The 25,756-nt window shown below is 35.0% G+C and overlaps 1 protein-coding gene across 22 annotated transcripts in view; it reads right to left on the minus strand.

The window, feature by feature from the left end:
* BCAS3 (BCAS3 microtubule associated cell migration factor) overlaps positions 1–25,756 on the minus strand; it is a 569,320-nt gene that overhangs the window by 357,970 nt on the left and 185,594 nt on the right. For all 22 annotated transcript variants that reach the window (XM_070562375.1, XM_070562376.1, XM_070562371.1 and 19 more), the window contains 2 exons: positions 23,658–23,751; positions 846–979 (listed from right to left, as the gene is read on the minus strand). In XM_070562375.1, coding sequence (XP_070418476.1) covers positions 846–979; positions 23,658–23,751 — 228 coding nt within the window. The remainder of the gene's footprint in view (positions 1–845; positions 980–23,657; positions 23,752–25,756) is intronic.

Raw genomic sequence — 25,756 nt, forward strand, 5'->3', positions numbered from 1 at the left:
ACAGCAGTGTACTAGTAAATGCACAACCATAGGCTCTGTGAAACAAAAGAGTATGTGGTACTTTAGGCAACTAACATATCTCAGTATCTACCAAGCAATATTAAGAGTATTAAATACATGTAAAGCACTTAGCATGGTGCCTAACACAAATGCTCAATAAATTATATATATCGGGGGTTGTGTCTGTGTGTAGTCATGTGCTGGTAAATGTTAAAAATTGGCTCCCTAAGGGAAAAATAGCTCTGACTTTTAGTCTTTGATGATTTCCATTGTGTATTTCACGGTGTCAATGTAATGTCATGACCTCCAGGGTTGGGGACAGACGTGCATAACTGATTCTCATTAGCCACTGTGAGCTGGCTCCAGTATATACCATATAATATACTAGTATATACCACTATATTATCCATACAGTCATATGCATTATAAAACAATTATTTTGTGTATATGTGAATATGTATGTGTTTACATGTATATGTGTGTGTATGTATGTATGTATGCAAGCATGTATACAGAATCAAAATGCCTAGAAATCGGGTTGGAGAAATGAATATCAAATGGATGACAGGGTTTTCTCTGGGGCAAGAAATGGTATCAGAGTAGGAGGAAAAGGATAAATCAACTTTTGTCTTATCAACATTCACTGAACTGTTCACCTACTGCTAATGTATTTATTGGCTCAAAATAGGATAAATATTTTTTCTTAATTATCTGACCCACTCTATCACCAAGAACAATATGTTCTCACTAATATTAACATTAAGCTCCAATATGATATAAATAACCAGCTAGATTAGATGTCATGTTACACAAAGAAAACACCTTCTGAAAAATATACGACTCACTTTGGCTTCAGTCTCTCCCCTGTGAAGAGTATACAGATGATGGACAGCACTTTGTGACGAGGACCAAGGATGAGTCAGAATTTGGAAGACATGAAAGTCATGGCCAAGAGTGTCTGTTGTGACTAGAAGCATTCCTGAAGGGAAAAAAAGGGTAAAAATAAAAACCGTTATGTATATGGATGAAATATTTTCACAAAGTATTCACCATGCTTTACAATATTACCAAAGGGAAAAAATTGCTAAATATATAAGAAACTTTTCACAATAAAAAAACTAAAACACAGAATCTTTTTCCTATGTGAAATACAAGACTTTAACGCCACATTAGTATTCAAGCAGAGCGAGGATACTAAAATGCAAAGGCTTCAAGATGTTCCCGTACAACTAATAAAGTTTTATATGCCTGAATTTACAGAGTTTACAAGCATTTTAAAATAGCAAAACTGATAACAAAGAATGTGAAAATGACTTATCTCCATGGAACTAAAACCCACTCCCACTTTTTGCTATTTCTCAAAACCTGAATTTTAAGTTCCAATTTATCCACTGTTATAAGTACTAATATCTTACTTAATTTACCAGTTTAAAATTTGTCTCTACCCTAGCATAATATTTATTAAAACTGCCTACAGTGTCTTTCACAGAGCAAGTTTTTAATTTTGATGAGATGTCATAGCTAAGAATTCTTTGCCTAATCAAAGGTCACAAAAACTTTCTATGTGTTCTTGTCAAAGTTTCATAGTTTTATATTTTACATTTAGGTCTATCATCCACGTTGAGTTAATTTTGGTATAAAGTGTGAGGTAGCAGACAAATTAACATTTTTGCAACTGACATCTAAATGTTCCAGCATGATTTCCTGAAGAGACTATTCTTTATCCATAGAATTCTTTATCCAGGAGCCGGGCCCATGGCCCCAGGTTTCACTGGTTCGGATCCTGGGCGTGGACATGGCACTGCTCATCAGGCCATGCTGAGGTGGCGTCCCACATGCCACAACTAGAAGGACCCACAACTAAAATATACAACTATGTCCCGGGGGGCTGTGGGGAGAAGAAGAAGAAAAAAAAGATTGGCAATAGATGTTAGCTCAGGTGCTAATCTTAAAAAAAAAGAAAAAAAGAATTTTTTATCCATTGTCAACTTGCCAAAGATCAACTGCCCATATTTACATAGATCTTTCACTGGAAGTACTATTCTATTCCATCCATTTCCATATCTATACTTTCATTAATATCACACTTTCTTGATTACTGTAACTTTATAAAAATCCTGAAAACAGGTAAAGTGAGTCTTCCTTTTCTGATCTTTTTCAACATTATTTGCCTTTTCAAATATAGAATCAGCTTTTTCATATCCTCAAAAAAACCTCCTAGGATTTTTTGGGGGGATTGTATTAAGTCTACAAATCAACTTGGGGATGAAGGACATCTTTAACAACATTGAATCTTCCCAGCTACAATACAGTGTATTTCTTTTTTGAGGAAGATTAGCCCTGAGCTAACTACTGCCAGTCCTCCTCTTTTCGCTGAGGAAGGCTGGCCCTGAGCTAACATCCATGCCCATCTTCCTCTACTTTACATGTGGGACGCCTACCACAGCATGGCGTGCCAAACGGTGCCATGTCTGCACCTGGGATCTGAACCGGTGAACCCCAGGCCGCTGAAGCGGAACATGCGCACTTAACCGCTGCGCCACCGGGCTGGCCTCATGTATTCCTTGATGCATGTCTTGACTTTTTTTTTGGTTCAGCACATAGACCGCAAATATATTTTCTTAGATCTGTTGTAAATGGTACTCTTTATTTTATTTCAATTGTCAATTTTTCCTTGCTGGTATAGAGAGATAATTGACATTTTTTATATTGACTATATATTCTGCCAGTTCTAGGAGTTTTTATGTAAATTACATGGAATTTTCTTTACACATAATCATGTAGTGTATGAACAGACATAGTGTGATTTCTTAAATTTCCAAACTACATGCCTTTTCTTTCTTTGTCTTGACTTACTACATTTGCTGAGGTGAACGGGAGTAGTGACAAGCAATACTCATGCCTTGTTCTGAGTTTCAGCAAAAGTATTTAATCTTTAAGTATGATGCTAGCTGTAGGTTTTTTTGTAAATGCCCTCTATCAAGCTAAGGATATTTCTTTCTACTCCTAATTTTTTGAAAGTCTGTATAATGAACGAATGCTGAATTTTGTCAAGCGCTTTTCTGCACCTACGAGATAATTATGTGGTTTTTCTTCTTCAGTCAATTAATATGGTGAATTTAAATAATGGATGATTATCAAATGTTGAACAAGCCTTGCATTCCTGGGATAAGCTCCTCTTGGTCAAAATCCTTTATTATACACCGAAGGATTCATTTAGCTAATATTTTATTGAAGATTTTCATGACAATAGTCCTGAGGGATATTGGTTTGTAGTTTTCTTTTCTAACAATGTGTGTGTCTGTTTTTGGTATCAGGGTAAAGCTGGTCTCATGTACATATATATTCCTCACATTCTTATATATATATTCTTATATATTGAAGAGACTGGGGGAAACTACTATTATCTCTTACTTAAATTAAGGTTAGGTAGAATTTACCAGTTAAACTATGTAGGCCTCTTTTGGAAGCTTTTTAAATCTCTTTATTTTTAATTTAAATTTTGTTAACCTAAAACATAAAATTTTATTATTTTTTTAATTTGAATTTTCTTATTGGGTGAATTACTTTCTGTAACTCATGGAAATGGCCCTTATTAATATCTGTAGGGTCTTTAGTGAGGTCTACTTTTTCATTCAGGATATTGATAATTTGTGTCCTATTTTTTTTCTTGGTCAATTCGCTAGATATTTTCAAGGAAACCTATTTCGGTGTTATTGATTTTCTCTTTTCGATTTCATTGATTTCTCCTACTATCTTCCTTCTGCTATTACTATCTTCTGCTACTACTTCCTTCATTCTCCTAGCTTGAGTTTTATTTGCTTTTTTTTTGAGGAAGATTAGCCCTGAGCTAATATCTGCCACCAATCCTCCTCTTTTTGCTGAGGAAGACTGGCCCTGAGCTAACATCTGTGCCCATCTTCCTCTACTTTATATGTGGGACATCTGCCACAGCATCATGACAAGAAATTTGTTCAAGTTTACATCTCAGAATTTGATGCGTCTTGGTAACCGTCCCATGTATACTTGATGCGTCTTGCTGACTGTCCCATGTATACTTGCACACCTGGAGTGCTGTGTAAATGTCAGTTAATCCAAGTTCATTGATAGTGTTGCTTGGACCTTCAATATCCTTACTGATTGACTGCCTGCTTTCTTGTTGTATTACGGAGCAGAAAAGTTAAAATTTCCAAGTATAATTGTGAATATGGTTATTTTTTCTCAGTTATATAAGCTACCTAAATTTTAAACCTCCTTTTTTTAGGTTCATACAGTTTTAGGATTGTTATGACTTCTTGGTGAATTACCTCTTTTATCCTAATGTCCCATTTTATCCCTGGTATTTTCCCTGTTCTGAAATCTACTTTTTCTGTTATTGAAATCACCGCTCTAACTTTGTTTTGATTGGTGCATACATAATACATACACTTCCATTCTTTTACTTTTACAATCAATATGATTGTTTTTATTACGACTTTGTTTTAGACAATAATTGGGGTCTAGTATTGGGGCTTTTTAAATCAAATCTTGCACTTCTAATTGGCCTTTGTAGTGCATTCACATTTAGTGTAACTTATTGGTAGGGCTGAACCTACATATAACATTTTATTATTTTTTAATTATTTTTCTGATTATCTCCCTGTTTTTCTTTTCTGTTTGTTTTTCTGCCCTTGCTTCTTTCCCTTTTTGTAGATAATTCTATTATTTCTAATATCCAATTTTAATTTATCTATTGGCCTTTTGGATATCTCTCTGTTTTTATTGGTTGTTTCAGGGATTATAATACACATATCTGAATTTGTGTGTTTATATTTTGTCCAGAATTTACATTTGTTGTCTGTGGGAAGAATGGTTTATTAGCTTACCCAACTATGCCAGAAGCAGAATCACATTTTTCAACTCTTAAAGCCTGTCTTTGTTGAAAGGAAAAATATGAAAGAATATTAAGCATTTGTGGGAAGATAAGGAAGGCATTTAAATGGAAAGATGAGCATATATTTGAGTTTGCTATTTACTTGGCTAATATAAGATACAGCTCTAGACCATACTAGATTTGAAAATACCATACTAGGGGCCGGCCTGGTGGCACAGTGGTTAAGTTCGCACATTTTGCTTCGGCGGCCCAGGGTTCGCCGGTTCAGATCCCAGCTTCGGACATAGCACCACTTGGCATGCTATGCTGTGGCAGCTGTCCCACATATAAAGTAGAGGAAGATTGGCAGCAGACGTTAGCTCAGGGCTAATCTTCCTCAAAAAAAAAATCCCATACTAAATGCCAGTGTCCTGGCTATTTGCAAAAGAACACATTTAAGATGATGAAAAGTGTCATTTATTAAGATCTTCAAATCTGTAACAGTTTATGTAACATTGCCTCCTACTTTGTGACTAGTTATGGTCTTGAGGTCTTTGACATACTTTATATTCTTTCCTTATTGTTGTTGCTCAAACAATAAATTTCTAAAGTTGGACATGAATGCTTTGTTATCCTTTTGTGGGCAGTATTTCTTCACTCCTCCTACTTTTTGCTGAGTTGTAGTAGGTTTGAAGTATCCTCTACTATGTTCTCACTCTACTTTCCTACAACAAAATTATTTTCTGCACTTAACAAATAATTCAATGGAAACACCATTTTGGTAGAAAATATGATGAACTTAAATTTATAACACAAATATATTACCTACTAAAGATAAACTTCACTTCTTTTAGAATCATATCAATATTTTACTCATATTGAGCATTCAAACAAAAGTCTCTATTAACCAAATCAAGACTATCATTGTTTTGCATATGAATGAATCACAGATGAACACTTTGCAATATGCTCCTAGTTTTTCACATTGACGTTAATATCTTAGTTTCTGATACGGAAAACAAATTCAAATTTTTAGAGAAATAGCTCACTGAAAATTTATCCTTATTATCTTCGGTTTATTGTATCTCAAAAGTTTTCTTTTTCCACTTCTCCATGCAAATGTGCCTTCTATAATCTAAAAATGAGCTTACTTTTTTTGACAAAACTTTAAAATATTTTTAAAAATTGAAAGAGTAGAGAGAAAAGGAAGAAATAGCCAGTGTAGTACTATACAATCATGTGCTTTCTTTTAATTTATAATTTCCTCTTTTGCACACATTCTGCTGGGAAAAATGACAAGGTTTTTTTTTTTTTCTAGAAAACAAGTTAAAAAGCAGATATACATAAAAGGAAAAACTCGTACAGAGTACAAGACTGTGGCTTGAGAACTATTTATGCAGCATCAGAAGACTAAACCAGACTCTAGCCTGGCCATAAACTAAACCCACGCCCCAAATGAGGTGCCAAGCCACAAAAAGCATTTGCGTCATCTGGGAATACAAGGAAAAGAAGGACTTCTAATTATAGGGCCTGGAAGCGGAAGCCTAGAGTGATTAGCTGTTTAGACGCTGCTGTATGTTTATCTGGAAGCTTCCTCTCCCTCACTCTCAGCCTCAAGTTTGATAGATGAGCGTTAGCATTAGAGGGTAGGGACTGAAGCTGCTGATGGTACACGGCGTTCTCCAAAATCTGAAGTAGCTAGAGACTGAACATTAAGGCTTTTGCGGCCTCATAAGAACATAAGTCTTTTCAACTGGGCGTCAGCTGGTTAGCCCAAAAGGCTAAATTAAAGAGTAGCAAACTTCCACTGGGCATATGCTATAAAATCTTGGAAACATGAGTAAGTATGTCTTTTTTGCCATATCCTATTTATAACACCTACCTAATTGGACGGTTCTTTATCACGTGCATACATATGAATTGGAAGACAAATTACCAGCTATTCACACTCTCCTCCAAAAAGATATAAACACTGATATGCTAGTTCAATTAGAAATCTTTACAGAAATTAAGATTATAACAATCATAAAATAATTTTATGTTTAGGTATTAATTCTTGTGCATTTAATACTTCCCCATCAATAATAGTACAGACTGAAACTTACAAATTATTTATTTTTTAAAGTTACTAGTAAAATTTGTAAACATAAAATCAAAGAAATAGAATCCTGGATCTGACCAAAATCTTTTATGCCTTGAAATTACATACCATAACAATATCATAGCCTACTAAAGTCTGATTAATAAAATCTTTTAACTGAGTGTAAATACGGGAAAACAATGGTCTCAAAGTCTCCCTACGGGCAACATCAATGTTACCACATTTCTTAAGCTGCTTAAAGATGCTGATAATCAAACTCATTATTGTATACTTCTACTTTTTTGGCCCAGGATATATTAAGTTTTTGGTCAATTTATGCTCGATAACATTGTTAAAGGCATTGAAGTAAACACTATAAAATGAACAAAGGACATGATTCATTTGATCCTTTGCTAAAGTTGCATATCTTCATAACCAAGATAAATTAGAACAAAATCTCTAATATGGCTCTTACTTATCTGTCACACATGAGAAAGTCTAAAAACAACAATTGGCTTTTTAGCTCACTTATTTTATAAGTTATTATTTCCATCCTCCTGTGTTTTTAGGAGTTTGAAGTTAAATGTCCTACTGTCTTTATTTGAATAACTAATTGGATTTCTTCTTTTCATTCCCCCTCGTGAAATTTTTAGGGTTCTAAAGATATCTTTGGCTATAGCCAATGGATTTTCATATTAAATATTCTAATATTCATTATTTTCAACACTCTATTCATCCAACAGATATAGAGGAAGTGGTACATGTCTATGCGTATTCTTATTTTTCAAAGTGGTTGAATATATTTCTTGTCAAATGCCAGAGTATTTTTTGAAACTTTATTAACCTTTATTAATGTCTAATTTATATACAATAAATGCATTCACTTTAAATACATAGTTTGATGAGTCTGACAAGTATATACACCTATGCAATAACTACCATAATCAAGATAGAAAACATGCAAAAAAATTCCCTTGTGCCCACTTTCAGTCCATCATTCTCCCTATCGCCTGCCCTAGGCAACCACTGATTGGCTTTCTGTCATTATGCATTAATATTACCTGCTTTAGAATTTCACCTAAATGGATTCACACAATATTTTGCTAAACCTATTTGCTGCAGGTGACAGCAGTCCATTCATTTATTTATATTACTGAATAGCATTCTACTATATGGATACAACATGACAATTTAACATATCCATTCAGCCGTTGTTTCTAGTTTTTAGCTACAGCGATTCAAATTCTTATGAAGATTCAAGTACAAGTCTCTGTGTGGATATATGTTGTTATTTCTCCTAGATGAATATTTAGGAGTGGAACTGCTCGGTCGTATGTATGTTTAACTTTATAAGAAACTACAAAAATGTTTTTCCAAGTGGCTGTATCATTTTGCTTTCCCATGAGCTCCATAATCTCATCAATATTTGGTATTGTCAGTCATTTTACATTGTAATCATGCCAGTGAGTATTTGGTGATTTCTTATGGTTTTAATATGCCATGTCCCTTGGTGACTGATGAGTGATGCTGATCAACTTTTCATGTGCTAAATGGCCATTTGCACATTTTCTTTCGTGACATGATTGTTCAAATTTTTTACCTATTTTAAACTGCTTTGTCTTTTTATCTTATACACATGTCAATCAGATATTTTCTCCCAGTGTATGGCATCTCATTTCATTTTCTTAACAGTATCTTTCCCAAGAGGTTTTTAATTTTAATGAAGATGAATTTTAAAGTTTGGTTTTGGTGTCTTATCTAAGAAATCTTTCTCTATCCCTCCTGGGTGACAATGATACAATTCTTAGATCTGTTTTTTGAGGGTTTATAGTTTTAGCTTTTAAATTAAATCTCTGATCGACTTGGAGTTAATTTTTGTGTATGGTATTAAGTGAAAGTTTCTTTTTTCGCAAATAGCTATGCCAGTTGCTCCAGCACCATTTGTTGAGACAACTCTGCTGTCTCTATTGAATTACTTGGCACCTTGGTTGAAAATCAAACGACCATAAGAGTTTGATCAACTTCTGGATTCTATTCCGTCTACCTATATTTACCTAAAACCATCCTTTCTGGATTACTGTAGATTTAGAGTCAGTCAGAAATTTAGATAGTTTCAGTTTTCAAAATTTACTCATCTTTTTCAATATTGATTTGGCTATTTTAGATCCTTTGAATTACTTTTGGTTTAAACATTCACTGCTAATGAAGTTAACCATTACAGAACAAATTAACACAAAACACTTATAGGATATCAAGGCATAAAAGTGATAAAACATTTTTATGGAAGTATGGTTTTCTATCATAACTGAATGATTTTTCTTGCCATATCACATTATAACATCACAACATGGAGGGCCACTAGGATGGCAAGAATGTAAAATTTTTAGATAAAGTAAGAGAATTGGGGAGATGAAGTATGGTTTGGGAAGATTAATTTGACTCATAACTTTATTCGAGAAAATAGCATATCATACAATTTCAGAATTGTGTAACTCTAAGTGCCTCAGAAACAATGTGCCTGATTTCAATTAACAGATATGATAACTGAAAACCATACACCATGAGAAATCTAAATTTAAAAGTCTAAAGATAGAGGCAGCTCTGCTGGCCCAGTGGTTAAAGTTCAGCGTGCTCTGCTTTGGCAGCCTGAGTTCATTTCCTAGTTGCAGAACCAAACCACTTGTCTGTCAGTAGCCATGCTGTGGCAGTGGCTCACACAGAAGAACTAGAAGGACTTACAGCTAGGATATACAGCCATGCACTGGGGTTTTGGAGAGGGAAAAAGGAAAAAGAAAAAAATAAGGAAGATGGGCAACAGATGTTAGCTTAGGGTGATTCTTTCCCTGCAAAAAAAAAAAAAAAGTCTAACGATAAAAGTGTTAGCTATAACACAACCAGAAGGACCTACAGCTGGAATATACAACTATGTACTGGGATGGGAGGCTTTGGGGAGAAGGAAAAAAAGAAGTTTTAGTTTGTGTTATCTAATATTATGTACCAACACAATGCTACTATCCTCAAAGAAAAATTGTATATACAGATATACACACACATAACTAGTACTAAATCAATGTCACAATCATTACTAAAAGTTTGTAATAAAATACATTTTGAATTGAAGTTAATAGGAATTTGGTAGACAGAGAGAAGGGACAAGAAAGTGAAATATCATCAACAGCAGAAGACAGGAAAGAGAAATAAAGAAGAGGATATGATACAGATCAGTCTGCTTAGAACAGATATCTTATGTATTAGGACTATAAAATATAATTTCAAAGGTAAATTTGGAAATTTAGAAATTTCCAAAGGCACAGCCATTCAATGGACTTCAGAGAGCTGTGAAATAAAACTTTAAAATTTTCTGGGTAGGGCTTATACAAGTGTGTATATATATAAAAATTCACTGAGCTATACACTTAAGATTTGCACAATGTACATTGTGTAAACTCCAGTTCAATAAAAATGAAGGTAAACAAAAACAAGAGTGAGGAAACAAGATAAAATTGCTGATTTTATATAGAGCGAATGGAGAGAGGGAAAAGACAAGATGCTAAACAGAGCAGTTAGAAAGTTAAAACCCTATCCCCACGAGAGAAAAACCCCACAATAAAACCTAAAAACACAGCAGTCAGAGAGCAATGTATAAGCAATACAGATACATGAGGGGTTAAGAAAGAGGTCAATGAGTCTCAGATGTTCAGCTTGGCCAAATGGGTGGTCAAAGCACCATGAATCATGTAGTCCACAGTGCATATTTGGAAATATAACACACTTCAATCAGGGTTCTAGCAGAGGAGATGAGAAACTATGTAACAAATAATGATTCCATGGGAGAGAAAGTTGTTCATCACTTAGTACTTTTATTTTGTGTATATTTGCAAATGTAGCAAATGTTAGCAAATTACCACGTCTCTGGAAATTAGGTTTGATTACCTATTTGAACTGTTTCAAAGGATGACTCTTTAACTATGTTTCACAAAGAGTATATAAGAAAAATTGCTGACTTACAACAAAGATTACTGAGCAAGGAGGCATTCTTTGTACAACCAAACTATATTTATATAGATAAATAAACAGCTTCTTAGCCCATCAAAAACTAGGATTTCAAAAAAAGAGACCAATAAAAACAACAAAAACCATCAAAAACTTTCCATGAAACAATCAAAGAAACAAAGAGAAAACCAAAAGATTAATTTTTTTTTTTTTTGAGGAAGATTAGCCCTGAGCTAACATCTGCTGCCAATCCTCCCCCTTTTTTTTGCTGAGGAAGACTGGCCCTGAGCTAACATCCGTGCCCATCTTCCTCTACTTTATATGTGGAGCACCTACCACAGCATGGCATGCCAAGTGGTGCCATGTCTGCACCCGGGATCCAAACCGGCAAACCCCAGGCTGCTGAATCGGAATGTGCGAACTTAACCACTGTGCCACTGGGCCGGCCCCTAATTCATTTTCAATTGAATAATTTTATTTTCTTCTATACTGTTGGTACTTTATAGACTTTGTTAAGATTATATTCATTAATTGTGAATACTAACATAGACTACTGTTTTTACATTTTTCTTTTCATCCTTCATTTCTGCACCCATTTCCCATTCCCATTCTTTCCCATCATAAGTACCCACCCTATTGAATGTAATATATGTCCTTTGAAATATATGTATGCTTGAGAAGTACTTGGATATTTGTAATAGTATTTCATAGAAATACTTCAATATTTTTCAGAGTAATGTTCAAAATATTTAATGCATGACAAGAGTAGAGACCAATCTGAATGAAGACAGTAAAACACTCCTGAAGCTGGAGAAGAGCCAGAGCATTCTAGAGGAGAGGAAAGGGAAACGGACAGCTAATACTCAAGTACTTCACTGTTTAACACCCAGGAAGGCTGTCCTGATAAACAAAGTTTAATTCAACTTTAATTCATACTTCGCACGTATGGACTTGGTTATAGATATCTTTCTTTATCTTCTTTGAAATTTAATACCGGATTTATATGTTGTAGTTATATCTGTTACAGATAGCCACAGTTTACAGGCATTTGTTTACTTCATACCTTTACATACTATGCATACATATATATATATGTATCAATATATACATTCACATCTTTCACTAGTTCTTTCAGTATTAACTGAGCACCTCTGGTCAATTAACTAGGAGTGCTGTGGCAGTGATGGGGGGAAGGAGCAGGGTTCCACCGTACTGATAAACACCCAGGTTCCAGGGTTCCATTAGGACTTTCAAAGGCTGTGAACATTTTTGCCTTCATAGGCCCCCTCCTCCATGAAAAAATATTTAAAATTATATTTTAGGGGTCAGCCCCATGGCATGGTGGTTAAGTTCAGTGCACTCCACTTTGGCAGCCCAGGGTTCGGATCCCAAGCACAGACCTACACCACTTATCCACAGCCATGCTGTGGCAGCAACTCACAGACAAAACAGAGGGAGATTGGCATAGATGTTAGCTCAGGGTGAATCTTCCTCAGCAAAAAAATAAATAAAATTATATTTTAAGACTACAGTTGTTGGTTTTAATGTATATTAAAGAAATCTATTAACTTAAAAGTTTATTTATTTTTTGCTTTTAAAAGGAATTAAACGTTTAGATGGGACCCTAAAAGTATTCTGGGACCTGGGCATGGTGCCTACTATACAGTAAGTCAAACCTGCAGATTTCCCTCTGACTCTCATCCAAATTTAGTGCCACAATAAAGAGGGCAAAGAGAACAAATTCTTCATGGGGTAATCCATTACATGAGTAAAACACATCATTTTACAAGGTGACAAAACAGGAGAGTAACTACAAACCTATAATGGAAACATCCCCTTATTAGGAAAAAAAAAAGGCAATAAACTCTTCAAGCTGCCTTTGCATTGTTAGTGATATAGTATAAGTGACTGGCAGTGATAAATCAGAAACCGTCAGATGAGCTGAAAAATCTGAAGCCACATAAGGCTGCAAATCTGTGAGGCATTACAATGTTCACAAAAATCAAGACAAGGTATTTTTCTGATGACTTGCTGTGATCAATGGGAAAAACTGTAAAAAAATTTAAAATATCCAACTTAAACTTTTTTAATTATTAACCCAAAGCCACCATCGCCTTTCAATATACAGCATTTAACTAACCAGAAAAATTTCAAGTCGGTTAAAGAAGCAGTCAAGCATCCAAAGGGATACATGTTTAACCTATTTTACTAGAGACTCAACATCCATTTTCCTCTTATTAATGGATGGAAAAGTAATTTCTCTGCCAGGAAAGGGTAATTATTTAAAATGTAGATGTGTTGCACTTCACAGCTCTCAGCTACTCAGCTGGCAGAAATAGCGCCTTTGGAAAGCAGGTCAATTATTTACCAAATTAAAGACAACAGATCTGTTTTAGAAATGTCAGGTTTATTGCAGAGAATTGAGAATTTCTTCCTTATGTTTCTAATTTCCAATTAAATTAATAATGCCAATCTAGCGTACTTAGTTACACAAATATGACGTAGTTTCCACAAGATATTTTTAATAAATATCTATTACATATTTCAGTCTTAATTATATGTGCCATGTGTCTTAATATAATATAATTTCCCATCACAGATCACTCTCGTGATTCAGGGAGGGACACAATTCTTATTCAAACCACAAATTAGAAATAAGTTGGTTTTATCCAACAAGAGACTAATTACATTGAATTAATGCCTTATCCCTGCCCTGACATAGTTTTTCCATGATTATAATGATAGGGAAAAAAATGAATTAATGTAATTATTCAACATATACTTATTCACTATCAACTATGTGAAAATTACCAGGCTAACACCTGTGGACAAAATAAAAGCTTACCTCTAGCAGAAAACAGGTTGAAGGGATTCTCTTGATGGGTATAAATAAATTAAAAGCTAGAATGAGGGAAGTTAATAATAATGAAAACAACAACAGCTAATATTTATGGAGGTCTCACTATGTTTTAGGCATCGTTTTAAATACCATCATTAGCGCTCATTTTATTGATGAGGAAACTGAAGTACCGGGAGTGATCCAAGCTGACTAAGTACTTGCCCAATGAAGAGGAGCGGACAAGACACTTTATACAGGGTCAGCTAAGTCTTCCCAAAATGATATCCAAGATGGAACTCAAGAGATAAATAAGAGTTGGCCAGTAAAAGAGGATTCCAGGTAGAAGGAAAATGATGTTAACATGTTTAAGCAGCTGAAAAATATCTACTACGGCTAGATGTTGGAGGGAAAATGCAGTTCAGTTCGAAGCAGTAAACCTGTGCTAAGTTGTAATACTTTTGGACAATATACTCAGAGCAAGAAGGAAGCTATAGAAAGATGGAAGTATCATTAACATTTAACATTCCTTACAAAATATTTGAGTATCTTAAAATGGAAAAAACACATGGATTAAGTATGATACAACATACATAGTTAAACAGAATAACCTAGAATTGGGCTGTGATCAAATAAGATTTTTTAAAAACTAAGAGTAACTGAATGATTCTCATATGTGTTGTTATGGATTTAATGTGTAACCCCTAAATTCCCATGTGGAAACTCTAAAAACCCAGTGTGGCTATATTTGGAGATGGGGTTTAAATGAGGTCATAAGCGTGGGGCTCTGATCTGATAGGGTTAGTGTCTTTATTAGAAAAAAGACCACAGAGCTCGCTCTCTCTCTCTCTCTCTTCTTTCTCTCTTTCACACACACATGTGAGGATACATCGAGAAGGTAGCCATTTTTGCTAGCCATGAAGAAAGACTTCACTAGAATCCAAATCAGCTAGAATCTTGATCTTGGACCTCTAACATCTGTGTCTGTGAGAAAATAAATATCTATTGCTTAAGCCACCAAAGCCCATGGTATTTTGTTAAGGCAGCCCAAGCTGACCAATACATGTCCACAGGTTATCGTCTAAACCTAGTGTCCTAGAGAACATCTTACATGCTCAAATGACCAACAAAGACGCTTTTGGGGTCAAATTTGTAAAAGCCCAAGAGGCTGTTGTTCTTGCCCTGTAACAAAAATAAACCAATAAACAACAAAATCAAAGTTTTTAAAAAGTCTACTTGAAAGTTCAATACAAAAAAACCTAAATAAAAGTATGGGCTCTCATCTCAAGCAGAACAGCAGGAAGAAGATAGGAAGGTCACAGCAACCTTGGAGAAACTCGCAATGGCTCCATCTGAACTGACACCACAGATGAGAACACTGACCCCCTAAAATGCAAATGTGTGCCCAACTTAATCAAGAGGATCGAGATTAATAATGCCAAAAGCTGTGAACAAAGAAAGATAGCTGACATTTGCTGAAAGAAAAAATAACTGTCAAACTAAACAATCACATCTAGTTGAAGTATTCTTCAAAATTATGGGCAAAATACAGGTATTCCCACACAGAAAGAAGCTTAAAGAAGTCATCTTCATCAAGCTCCAGGAAACATCCCAAAAAACTATGTTACTTTACTGAGAAAAGTACAAAAGGAATTCAAAGGAAGAAGGATAGCATTTTGAAAAAATGAAGTAGCAATTGGATATCCACAGGCCAAAAAAAAACAGCCATGACCTAAAACTGATGTTATACAAAAACTAACACAAAATGGATCATAGATTTAAATATAAAATGCAAAACTAGAACACTCTTAGAAAATTACATAGGAAAAAGCTTCAGGCCCCAGACTAGGAAGCATTTGATAGGCATGAACAGAAAAACACAACTGATAAAGGAAGAACAAATTGGATTTGACAAAAAATGAAAATTTTGCTCTACAAAAGAACCTGTTAAAAAGATAAACTTCTCACTGGGAAAAAAGATTTCCAAGTCGCATATCTTAAAGAGGACCTATAACTAGTATATATAAAATAAAATATGGGGGCCAGCCCCACGGTCAACTGGTTAAAGTTTCGTGTGCTCCACTTCGGCAGCCTGGGTTCACGGGTTTGGATCCTGGGTGCAGACCTACTCCACTCATCAGCCATGCTGTGGAGGCATCCCACATATAAAAAACAGAGGAAGATTGGCACAGATGTTAGCTCACAGCTAATCTTCCTCAAGCAAAAAAAAAGAAAGAGGAAGACTGGCAATGGATGTTAGCTCAGGTGAATCTTCCTCACTTAAAAAAATTTTTTTAATTTAAAAATTATAACAGCCTCTTGGGCTTTTACAAATTTGACCCCAAAAGCGTCTTTGTTGGTCATTTGAGCATGTAAGATGTTCTCTAAGACACTAGGTTTAGACGATAACCTGTGGACATGTATTGGTCAGCTTGGGCTGCCTTAACAAAATACCATGGGCTTTGGTGGCTTAAGCAATAGATATTTATTTTCTCACAGACACAGATGTTAGAGGTCCAAGATCAAGATTTAATTTGAAATTTAATTTCATTTAATTTAAAAATTTTTTAAATTAAAAATGGTGAGAATACCAAATGCTGGCAAGGATGCAGAGAAACCAAGTCTAGAGGATTAAAGGAAAGTATGAGAACAATGTCTCTAACCAAGTAGAGGATGTCAATAAAGAGATAACATTATAAAAAGGAAACAAACAAATTCTGGAGGTAAAAAGTATAGTAACTGAAATGAAAATTTCACTAGAGGGGGTCAAATAGAAGATTTGAACTGGCAGAAGAAATCAACTGAGATAATCCAGCTTTCGATAAAAAGAATGAAGAAAAATGAATAGAGCCTCTGAGACCTGTGGGATACTATCAAGGAGATGAATCTACAAATAATGGCGGGGGGGGGGGGGAGAGTCCTGGAAAGAGAGAAGAGGGAAAAAGAGGCAGAAGAATGTTTAAAGAAATACTGACTAAAAGGCAAAAATTTGATGAAAAACATTTAGGGCAGTGAAACTATTCTGTTATGATACTACAATGGCAGAGACAAGTCAATATTAATTTGTCAAAACCCATAGAATGCATAACACCAAGAGTGAACCCTAATGTAAACTCTGAACTTTGGTTGATAATTATGTGTCTACATAGGTTCATTGACTGTAACAAAAACCACCAGCATGGTGTGAAATGTCCACAGTGTGGGAGATTGTGTGTGTGTGTGTGTGTGTGTGTGTGTTGGGGGGAGTATATGAGAGTGCTCTGCACTTTCCACTCAATTTTGCTGTGAACCTAAAACTGGTCTAAAAAAATACAGTTTATTAATTTAAAAAAAAGTTTCCTTGAAAACGTTACTCATTGTGTGTCTAAACAATTGAAAGCAGCAAACTTACACCACCCATACTGACTCAGCCCAGATCTAAGCATGGAGACCTCTCTGGCACTTCTAACTAAATCATAAATGTTGCCATTAAAATAATTTGTTTTAATTCGGGACTCAGAGTCACAGCTAATAAACTAGAATGGCAAGGAGAAATTCAAAAACAAACTGAATGCAGCTGCTGAACTAGAAGTTTCCCAATTCTATTTAATGGCATCCGTTTCTTTTGAGAATATGTCCCACACAAGATCGACTGCACACCACCCAGTCAAACAACTGACATTTTCGCCTTCATTCACTTTGCAGTGTTATTCCATCATGTACATTTTACAATGTTTCTAAAATTTCTCAGGAGGTAAACAACAGGTCTGGTTTATTCTTGAATTTTGATGTCCAGGACATTTTAATAACTCCGTTGTCTAAAAACATCTCTTTTAAAAGAAAAGACTGAGAAATTTATTTATGTTCTTGAGTATATCAGTGATATGTAAAGGTAAACAGGTTAGAGAAAACTCAGGTTTAACAACAAAAAACATGATCAACTTTTTCTGTATGTTTTGTTTTGCTAATTTTTTTAAATGAACTTTCCTAAACTTGTAAATAACATTCCAACAAGCACTATTGTTATTGCTGGCCACACTACATACCAAAAAGAGAATTATCAGAGAGTTAAAATAGTTAAAACTTACTGATATAAATAAATTGAGAAATATGTATGGATACATGTCAAGAAAAACTGGAGGGTGTTATTGGAGGATCTACAAGTTATATTTTGAAGAAGGCCAATTTAAATTTAAAAATCATAAGCACTATCTAAGGCTGACTTAAATTACATATCATTGTATAAAATACCAATTAATAAAAGTTTAGAAGCTGACAAAATAAGTCAGCCAGAGAGCAAAAACCTGCTACATTTTACAACATAAGTAAATTTATAGAGGCCATAAACAAAGATTGATAGAAAATACATCATTTGATCTCCCCAAAATATTTTTTTATAATATAACATAGATAATTAAAAAGAAAAACTATTACGGTATCCATGCATTTACAAATGGCAATGCAGCCTCTTACCTCAAAAATTCCATATATATATGTATGTCTCAATCCAAGAGTTAGAGTAAAACAAGAAATACGAAACAGAAACTAGACAAGCAAAATAAAATGTCACCTAATGACAGGAGCTGAATAATAGCTAGCAGCCACAGCTGAGCCCAATGCCTTTCTCTGTGAAGCTGTTCAGCTGCTAACCAGCTAAAAAAAAAAAGAAAGACTTTCAAATCATTGAGAACTGAATATTTTATATATACACTTGCTCATATTCCAGCAATAACAGTCATATTCTGAAAAGCAAAAATACTCAGAGCTGAAGAGGAAATAACTAAGATGAAATGTAAGCAATTGCACGAAATCTGTCTATCAGCTTCTGTAAAAGATTCTGCAAACCAGTTTTGTGAATGGTTGCTGAGTTATGAACCCCTCATTTAATTCAAATATTTAACCGGGTACAAAGCGTTTATAAAATGCTGCAGAAAAGATAACACATTGAGAAATATATCTGCCACACAGTAAACTGACGAGTCCACAGCATAGACTCTGCTTCACAGTCTATGTCAAAGGTGCCGTATTTTCCTTGCCTCATTCATTCAACTAACATTGATTTATACACCAGGCGCTAAATCATTACCTCCTAGCCAATCATCTATCAGGTTCCAGTTTAGAACTGACTTCCTTTTGAACAACTTTCCTCAATAGTCAAAGACTACTATTCACCTCCTAGCCCTCTGTCCTTACTCCACAAAGGATTTTCCTTCCTTCCTTGTTTGTTTGTTTGTTTGTAGAGGAAGATTAGCCCTGAGCTAACATCCACTGTCAATCCTCCTCCTTTTACTGAGGAAGACCGGCCCTGACCTAATGACCATACCCATCCTCCTCTACTTTATGTGGGACACCCACCACTTCATGGCTTGCCAAGGGGTGCATAGGTTCAAACCTGGGATCTGAACGAGCGAACTCCAGGCCACCAAAGTGAAACATGAGAACTGAACAGCATGCTGTGCTACTGGGCAGGCCCCATTTCCTTCCTGGTTTTAAGTCCCTATCACACAACATGAGTAGGGTGTATCTTTTCTTAACTGAATCACAAAGACTGAATTAGTCAATGTGAATGGAGTCACCAGTGAGAAAGCAAACTTCCAATGTGTTTAGTTGAAACAAGTGAAATCATTCCAAGTATCAACCTTTTTGATAACAGGCTCTTAAAACATTTTTATGCCATGAATCTTTTTCACAATATAGTGAAGCCAAGGAACCTGTTTTGCAGAATAATATTTTTTGAAAGACAAAATAAAATACTAGGATTTTAAAAATTGACATACTCTCTAAATTCTATCCATGGACCTCTCAGATCTTGCACCCAGGTTAAGAAGTCTTGTCTTAGATTCAAGAAGAAATGCAACAGACTCTAAAACTCATAAAATAGTTATAAAATGATCTTCCCTCCAAGAAATTAAAAGATTCAATGTGATTTTGAATTAAGAATACGACAGTAGAAGGGAGCCAGCCCAGTGGCACGGTAGTTAAGTTCACATGTTCTGCTTTGGCGGCCCAGGTTTCGCCAGTTTGGATCCCGGGTGCAGACCTATGCAAGCTTGTCAAACCATGCTGTGGTAGGTGTCCCACACATAAAGTAGAGGAAGATGGGCAGAGATGTTAGCTCAGGGCCAGTCTTCCTCAGCAAAAAAGAGGAGGATTATCAGCAGATGTTAGCTCAGGACTAATCTTCCTCAAAAAAAAAATACGACAGTAGAAGAAATGTCAATTTATATGTATTATATGTATTAAAATGTTACATACACACCAAAGGAATGATCCATGAAATAAATAATTGGTAAGTTGGGCTTCATTAAAATTAAATATTTCTGATCTGAATTTAGAAACACATTCAAGAGAATGAGAAGACCAGCCACAAATGGGGAGAAAATATTTACAAAACACATATCTGATACAGGGCTGTTGTCCAAAATATACAAAGAACTCTTAAAACTCAACAATAAAAAAAATGAACAAACCAATTAAAAAATGTACAAAAGAAAAAAAAATGGAGAATAGATCTGAACAGACACCTAAGCAAAGAAGACATACAGATAGGAAATAAACTATGGTATGTCCATATGATGGACTATTATTCAGCGTTAAAAAGAAATGAGCAATCAAAGCATGAAAAGACATGGAGGAGCCTTAAATGCTGATTAATAAGTGAAAGAAGCCAATCTGAAATGGCCACATTCCCTAAGATTCCAACTATATGACACTCTGCAAAAACTGAGAGTATGAAAACAGTAAAAAGACCAGTGATTGTCAGGAGGTGAGAGAGGAAGGAATGAACAGGCAGAGCGAAAGGGATTTTTAGGACAGTAAAACTGCTCTGTATAGAACTATAATGGTAGATATATGTCATTATATATCTGTCAAAACCCACAGAATGGACAGCACCAAGAGTGAACTCTAATGTAAACCGGAACTCAGAGGTTAGCTAGGGAAACAAATATTTAAAGAAATGATTACTGCATCGAGTTATACAACTAGTGCTCTAGGAACACAAAAAAGTAGGTATAAATATAAATATAAAAACATAAATTTGGGAGTTTAAAAAGAAATCAAATGGCCAATGTAAATGAAAATTATGAAACCAGAGACGACGACGGTTCTCTAGAACTAACTGCTAGACAGTGGCAGAAAAAAACGCACCATTCTTCAAGTTATACAATATGTTCTTACGACAATGGAAAGCCACAGACAGGAAAAGACACAGCTTCCAAGGTCTGAAGCACTCTAGAACTAGGGCAATATGAAATATACATTCATACAAAGGAAATCTGACATAACAGACGGATTATCAAAGTGAGTCATACTGGTTACCCCAAGTGAAGTGCTGCAACTGACATAACTGCCAGACTGTTTCCTCAAATTTAACTTAATTCCCACAACATGAAAGCATTTCAATAAATCTTCGTCTTCATTAATTAAATCAATCCTACTGATCAACAGCTGCTACACAAACCTTCCTCTCTATCAAAAAATGACTAATTAAGATATTAGAAGGAAGATTATTCAAAGTATACTCTATATTATCCTCTTACCATCATTCTTTATTTGAAAAGATGGAAAAAAGATGGGTCTTTCCATCAGTTTTAACTAATAGGATCATTTCTGAAGAATAAGATAAAAATGGCCGTCTCTTCAGACCCATCAACCAAAGGGATTAGATCTGAAAAGACTGTAAGTTTATGAAGACTATTTCAACTCTAAAAGCAAAAGAGCAATTTTATCTTTTATTTAGAAACAAAGTATTTTTAAAAGAACTCCATTGGAGTGGAAGTCGACTACTGGAAGTATTAAATCAATTCCTAATTACGAAAATTGGTAATTAGAGAGAGAGAATTAAGCATTTATCCTGCCTTCTATATATAGAAGAACGGTGGCTCAGTCCTGGCTGATGAGAGAAAACTGTTTTTATAGAAAAAAAGCAGTTAATCAATGCAGACAACATAGAATTAGAAAAACCATCATTATGTAACCATCAGCATAACAAAACTATTAAGTGAAAATGTGTTTCAGGGGCCGGCCCTGTGGCCAAGTGGTTAAGTTCCCATGCTCCACTTCGCAGGCCCAGGGTTTCTGCAGTTCGGATCCTGGGTGTAGACATGGTACCGCTCATCAGGCCATGCTGAGGCAGCATCCCACATGCCACAACTAGAAGGACCCACAACTAAAATATACAACTATGTACTGGGGGGATTTGGTGAGAAAAAGAAAAAAAAAAAAGTTTCAGAAATGAGGCCAAAATAACACTCTTCAGATTACTTGCAAATCTCCACAAGAAAAATCTAGTTCCAATATGTAGGCATTTGATGGATCACTAATTTATCCAGGTGATCAAACACAGTATCATAAATTGTAAGACCACCTGATACGATATGTCTCCTGCTGGGATGAAATGATGTAGACAGTAATACCTATGAAGTCAAAAAAAAGAATCCAAGCCAGGCCCTGTGACCCAGTGGTTAAGTTCTTGCATTGCACTTCAGTGGCCCAGGCTTTCACCAGTTCGGACCCTGGGTGCGGACCTGGCACCACTCATCAGGCCATGCTGAGGCGGCATCCCACACGCCACAACTAGAAGGACCTACAACTAGAATATACAGCTATGTACTGGGGGCTTTGGGGAAGAAGAAGAGAAAGGGAAAAAAAAAAGAACAAAAAGGGAAGATTTGCAACAGACGATAGCTCAGGAGTCTATCTTTAAAAAAGAAAAAAATCCTTATGTGAATGTATTCAAAACTGCTTTAGGGAATAAAGAAAAACATTATCATGATGAAAAATACGATAACTGCAAAATTTGGATAAGATATGATAAATGCAAAATTTGGATAAGATACCTGGTCTGGACACTGCAAAAAAGAAAAGTTGGAAGTAATAAACTGGATTAAAAGGAACTAAAGAGACATAGCAAAATGTAACAAGGAAATTTTAATTACATCTTGCTTTGGAGCAGTCAGAACACATTTTTGAGACGATTGGGAAATTTTAAATTATGGCTTGGATGTTAGATAATATAATGTGTTCATTTTATGAACCACAATGTACTATTTGGTTATGTAGGTAAAGGTCCTTATTCTTAGGAAATGCATGGTTAATCTGTAGTGGGTGAAATGTCATCACATATGGAACTCACATTCAAATGTTTCAATCTTTTGATTTTCTTTGTCTTCTTCTCCCTGAAGCCCCTAGCACATAGTTGTATATTCTAGCTGTAGGTCCTTCTGGCTGTGCTACGTGGGATGTCACCTCAGCATGGCTTGATGAGCAGCGCCATGTCCACGCCCAGGATCCAAACCAGTGAAACCCTGGGCCACCAAAGCAGAGTACGCAAACTTAACCACTCAGACACGGGGCTGGCCTCCTATCTTTTAAATCTATTTTTATGTTTGAAACTTTTCATAATAAAAAGTTTAGAGAAAAAATGAAAAGTAATAGGGCATTCCACATTGTTATAACATCTCTCTTTGTTAAATGTCTTAAAAACAACCAGAAAAACAAAAACCGCCACAAAAAAAGGAGAAAAATACAAGTAAACTAATTTATGAAATGTTACAAAGTTAAAAAGAAATGAAGTTACAAACAAAATGGCATTCCCTTACATTAATATGCAGTTTAGAATACTGAAATTCTTGGCTCAATTACAATACAGAAATTAATGCAACTCAACAGCACTGTTTACCTACTGCTGCTATTCAATCACCACTTTTTTGAGAGTAAAACTAATATTTAGAGGGTTTCTGGATTTGTATTATAAATTCATTCATTCAACAACCACTTACTGAAGACTACTTTTGTGATATACACTAACACATATTAAAAGGGTCAGATTCCATATTTCTTATTATCCATTTCCAAAAAGATCAGTTGGAAAACCCATTATATAAACGGCAAAAAGAAAAACAAAAAGGACGTACCACTTGTATTAAAAGCCATACAACACACTGGTTTTTCATGAGCAGGGAAGTGGGCCACGATACCATCACTGTCAGAATCCTCGCTCAGAAGCACCTTTACAAAAAGAAAGAGGGCAAACAGAAGTTAATCTTGACTCACCAATTACTGAGCGTGAAGATACACACAGCTACACCACAATATTCCTGATAAATAACATGCTTCCACTCTATTGGAAGATAACTCTCGTCAGTACAAGGTGAGAATGCCACGTTAGGAATGAGGAAACGACATATACATGCCCCCAGCAGATCATTCATACAAACTCTAAAAAGAGTTGGTTGACTTGACTGTAGATGACAGAGATGATAATTTCTTGAAGCATAGATTCAGGAGGGAAAACTAACATAAAATCAGCTTTGTAGAACTTTATCCAAGGACAAGAACATACAGTTCTTATTGTGTTATGGCCTGCTGGAAAATTCTTGCCCATGATTGGAATAGAACAGGAGAAAACAACATAAGTTAAATACAAATAAACAGCCATATATTAGAGGAATTACTCATAAAATTTTTATTTACAGTACAAAAGTTGTGGTCTTTAACTTCTAGTTTTTAGATGGACACATCACTTATTTGAAAATATTACCAAGTCATAAAAGCAGAAATACATTAGAACAGATAGTTTTGTATCTCTAACTTATTCCCCTTCATTTTCTTATAAGCATATTGAAATACAGTTTACATTCCATACAATTTTCGCACTGTGAGTGTACTGTTCAATGATTCTTCGGGGAAAAAAAGTTTTAAATTAACACGTATTTATTTTACAAAGCAAGTAATTAACTCAAGAAACCAAAAAGTTTTACACACATAATGTTCCAAACCTACTATATCAATATTGGATCATGATATTCAGAGATAACGAATTTAATCTGAAGTAACCCAGGAAGTAGTTCTACATGGGCAATGTGAATCTTTCTTTTAGTGTGAAAAGCTTTACAGAGGTATAATTTACATACCATAAAAGTCACCTATTTTATGTTTACAATTCAATGATTTTATATAGTACTACAATCATTACAACAATTCATTATACAGAAACGTCTGATTTGTCATCCTTTCCTATCTTAATGCTTTAATTTTCTTGCCTTATTGCTCTGGCAAGAACTGTAATTCAGTCAAGTTATAGATTTAGCGATTTTCTTCTGTGTAGATCTATTTTTTATTACCATCTCAACCATATTTACTTGCTCAGTTCAGTAACGTTAAGTATATTCACATTGATGTGTAACAGATTTCTAGAACTTTTTCATCTTCAACATTGAAACTCTACACCCACTAAACATTCATTCTTCCTCTCCCTTACCCCCAGCCCCTTCTACTGTTTCTATGATTTTGACTACTTAGATAGTGAAAATAAGTGGAAGAATACAGTATTTGTCATTTTCTGACTGACTTATTTCCCTCAGCACAATGTCTTCAAGGTTCATCCATGTTGTAACATGTGACAAGATTTCCTCATTTTTTAAGTCTATATAATATTATTACATTGTATGTATATAACACATTTTTCTTTATCCATTCATCTAGTGATGGACATTTGGATTGCTTCCCCTCCAGGCTGTTGTCAATAATGCTGCAATGAACATGGATATGTAAATATCTCTTCAAGATTCTGCTTTGAAATCTTTTGCATATAAACCTAGAAGTGGAATTGTTAGATCATATGGCAATCCTATTTTTAATTTTTTGAGCAACTTTCATACTGGTTTCCATAATGGCTGCATCATTTTACATTCCCACTAAACAGACCACAAGGGTTCCCACTTCTCTACATCATCAACAACACTTATTATTTTTTGTTCTTTTGATAGTGGTCATCCTGATAGGTGGGAGGTGGTATCTCATTGTGGTTTTGATTTGCAATTCCCTAATGATCAGCAATACTAGGCATCTTTTTATATGCTTATTGGCCATCTCTATAACTTCTTTGGAGAAATGTCTATTCAAGTCCTACGCCCATTTGTTAATTGGGTTATTTCGTTGTTGTTGAGTTGTAGAAGTTCCTTATATATAGTATATATTAACTCATTATCAGATATATTATTTACAATTATTT

Source organism: Equus przewalskii, chromosome 10 (assembly GCF_037783145.1).
Source record: "Equus przewalskii isolate Varuska chromosome 10, EquPr2, whole genome shotgun sequence".
In the NCBI taxonomy this organism is placed as follows: Eukaryota; Metazoa; Chordata; class Mammalia; order Perissodactyla; family Equidae; genus Equus; species Equus przewalskii.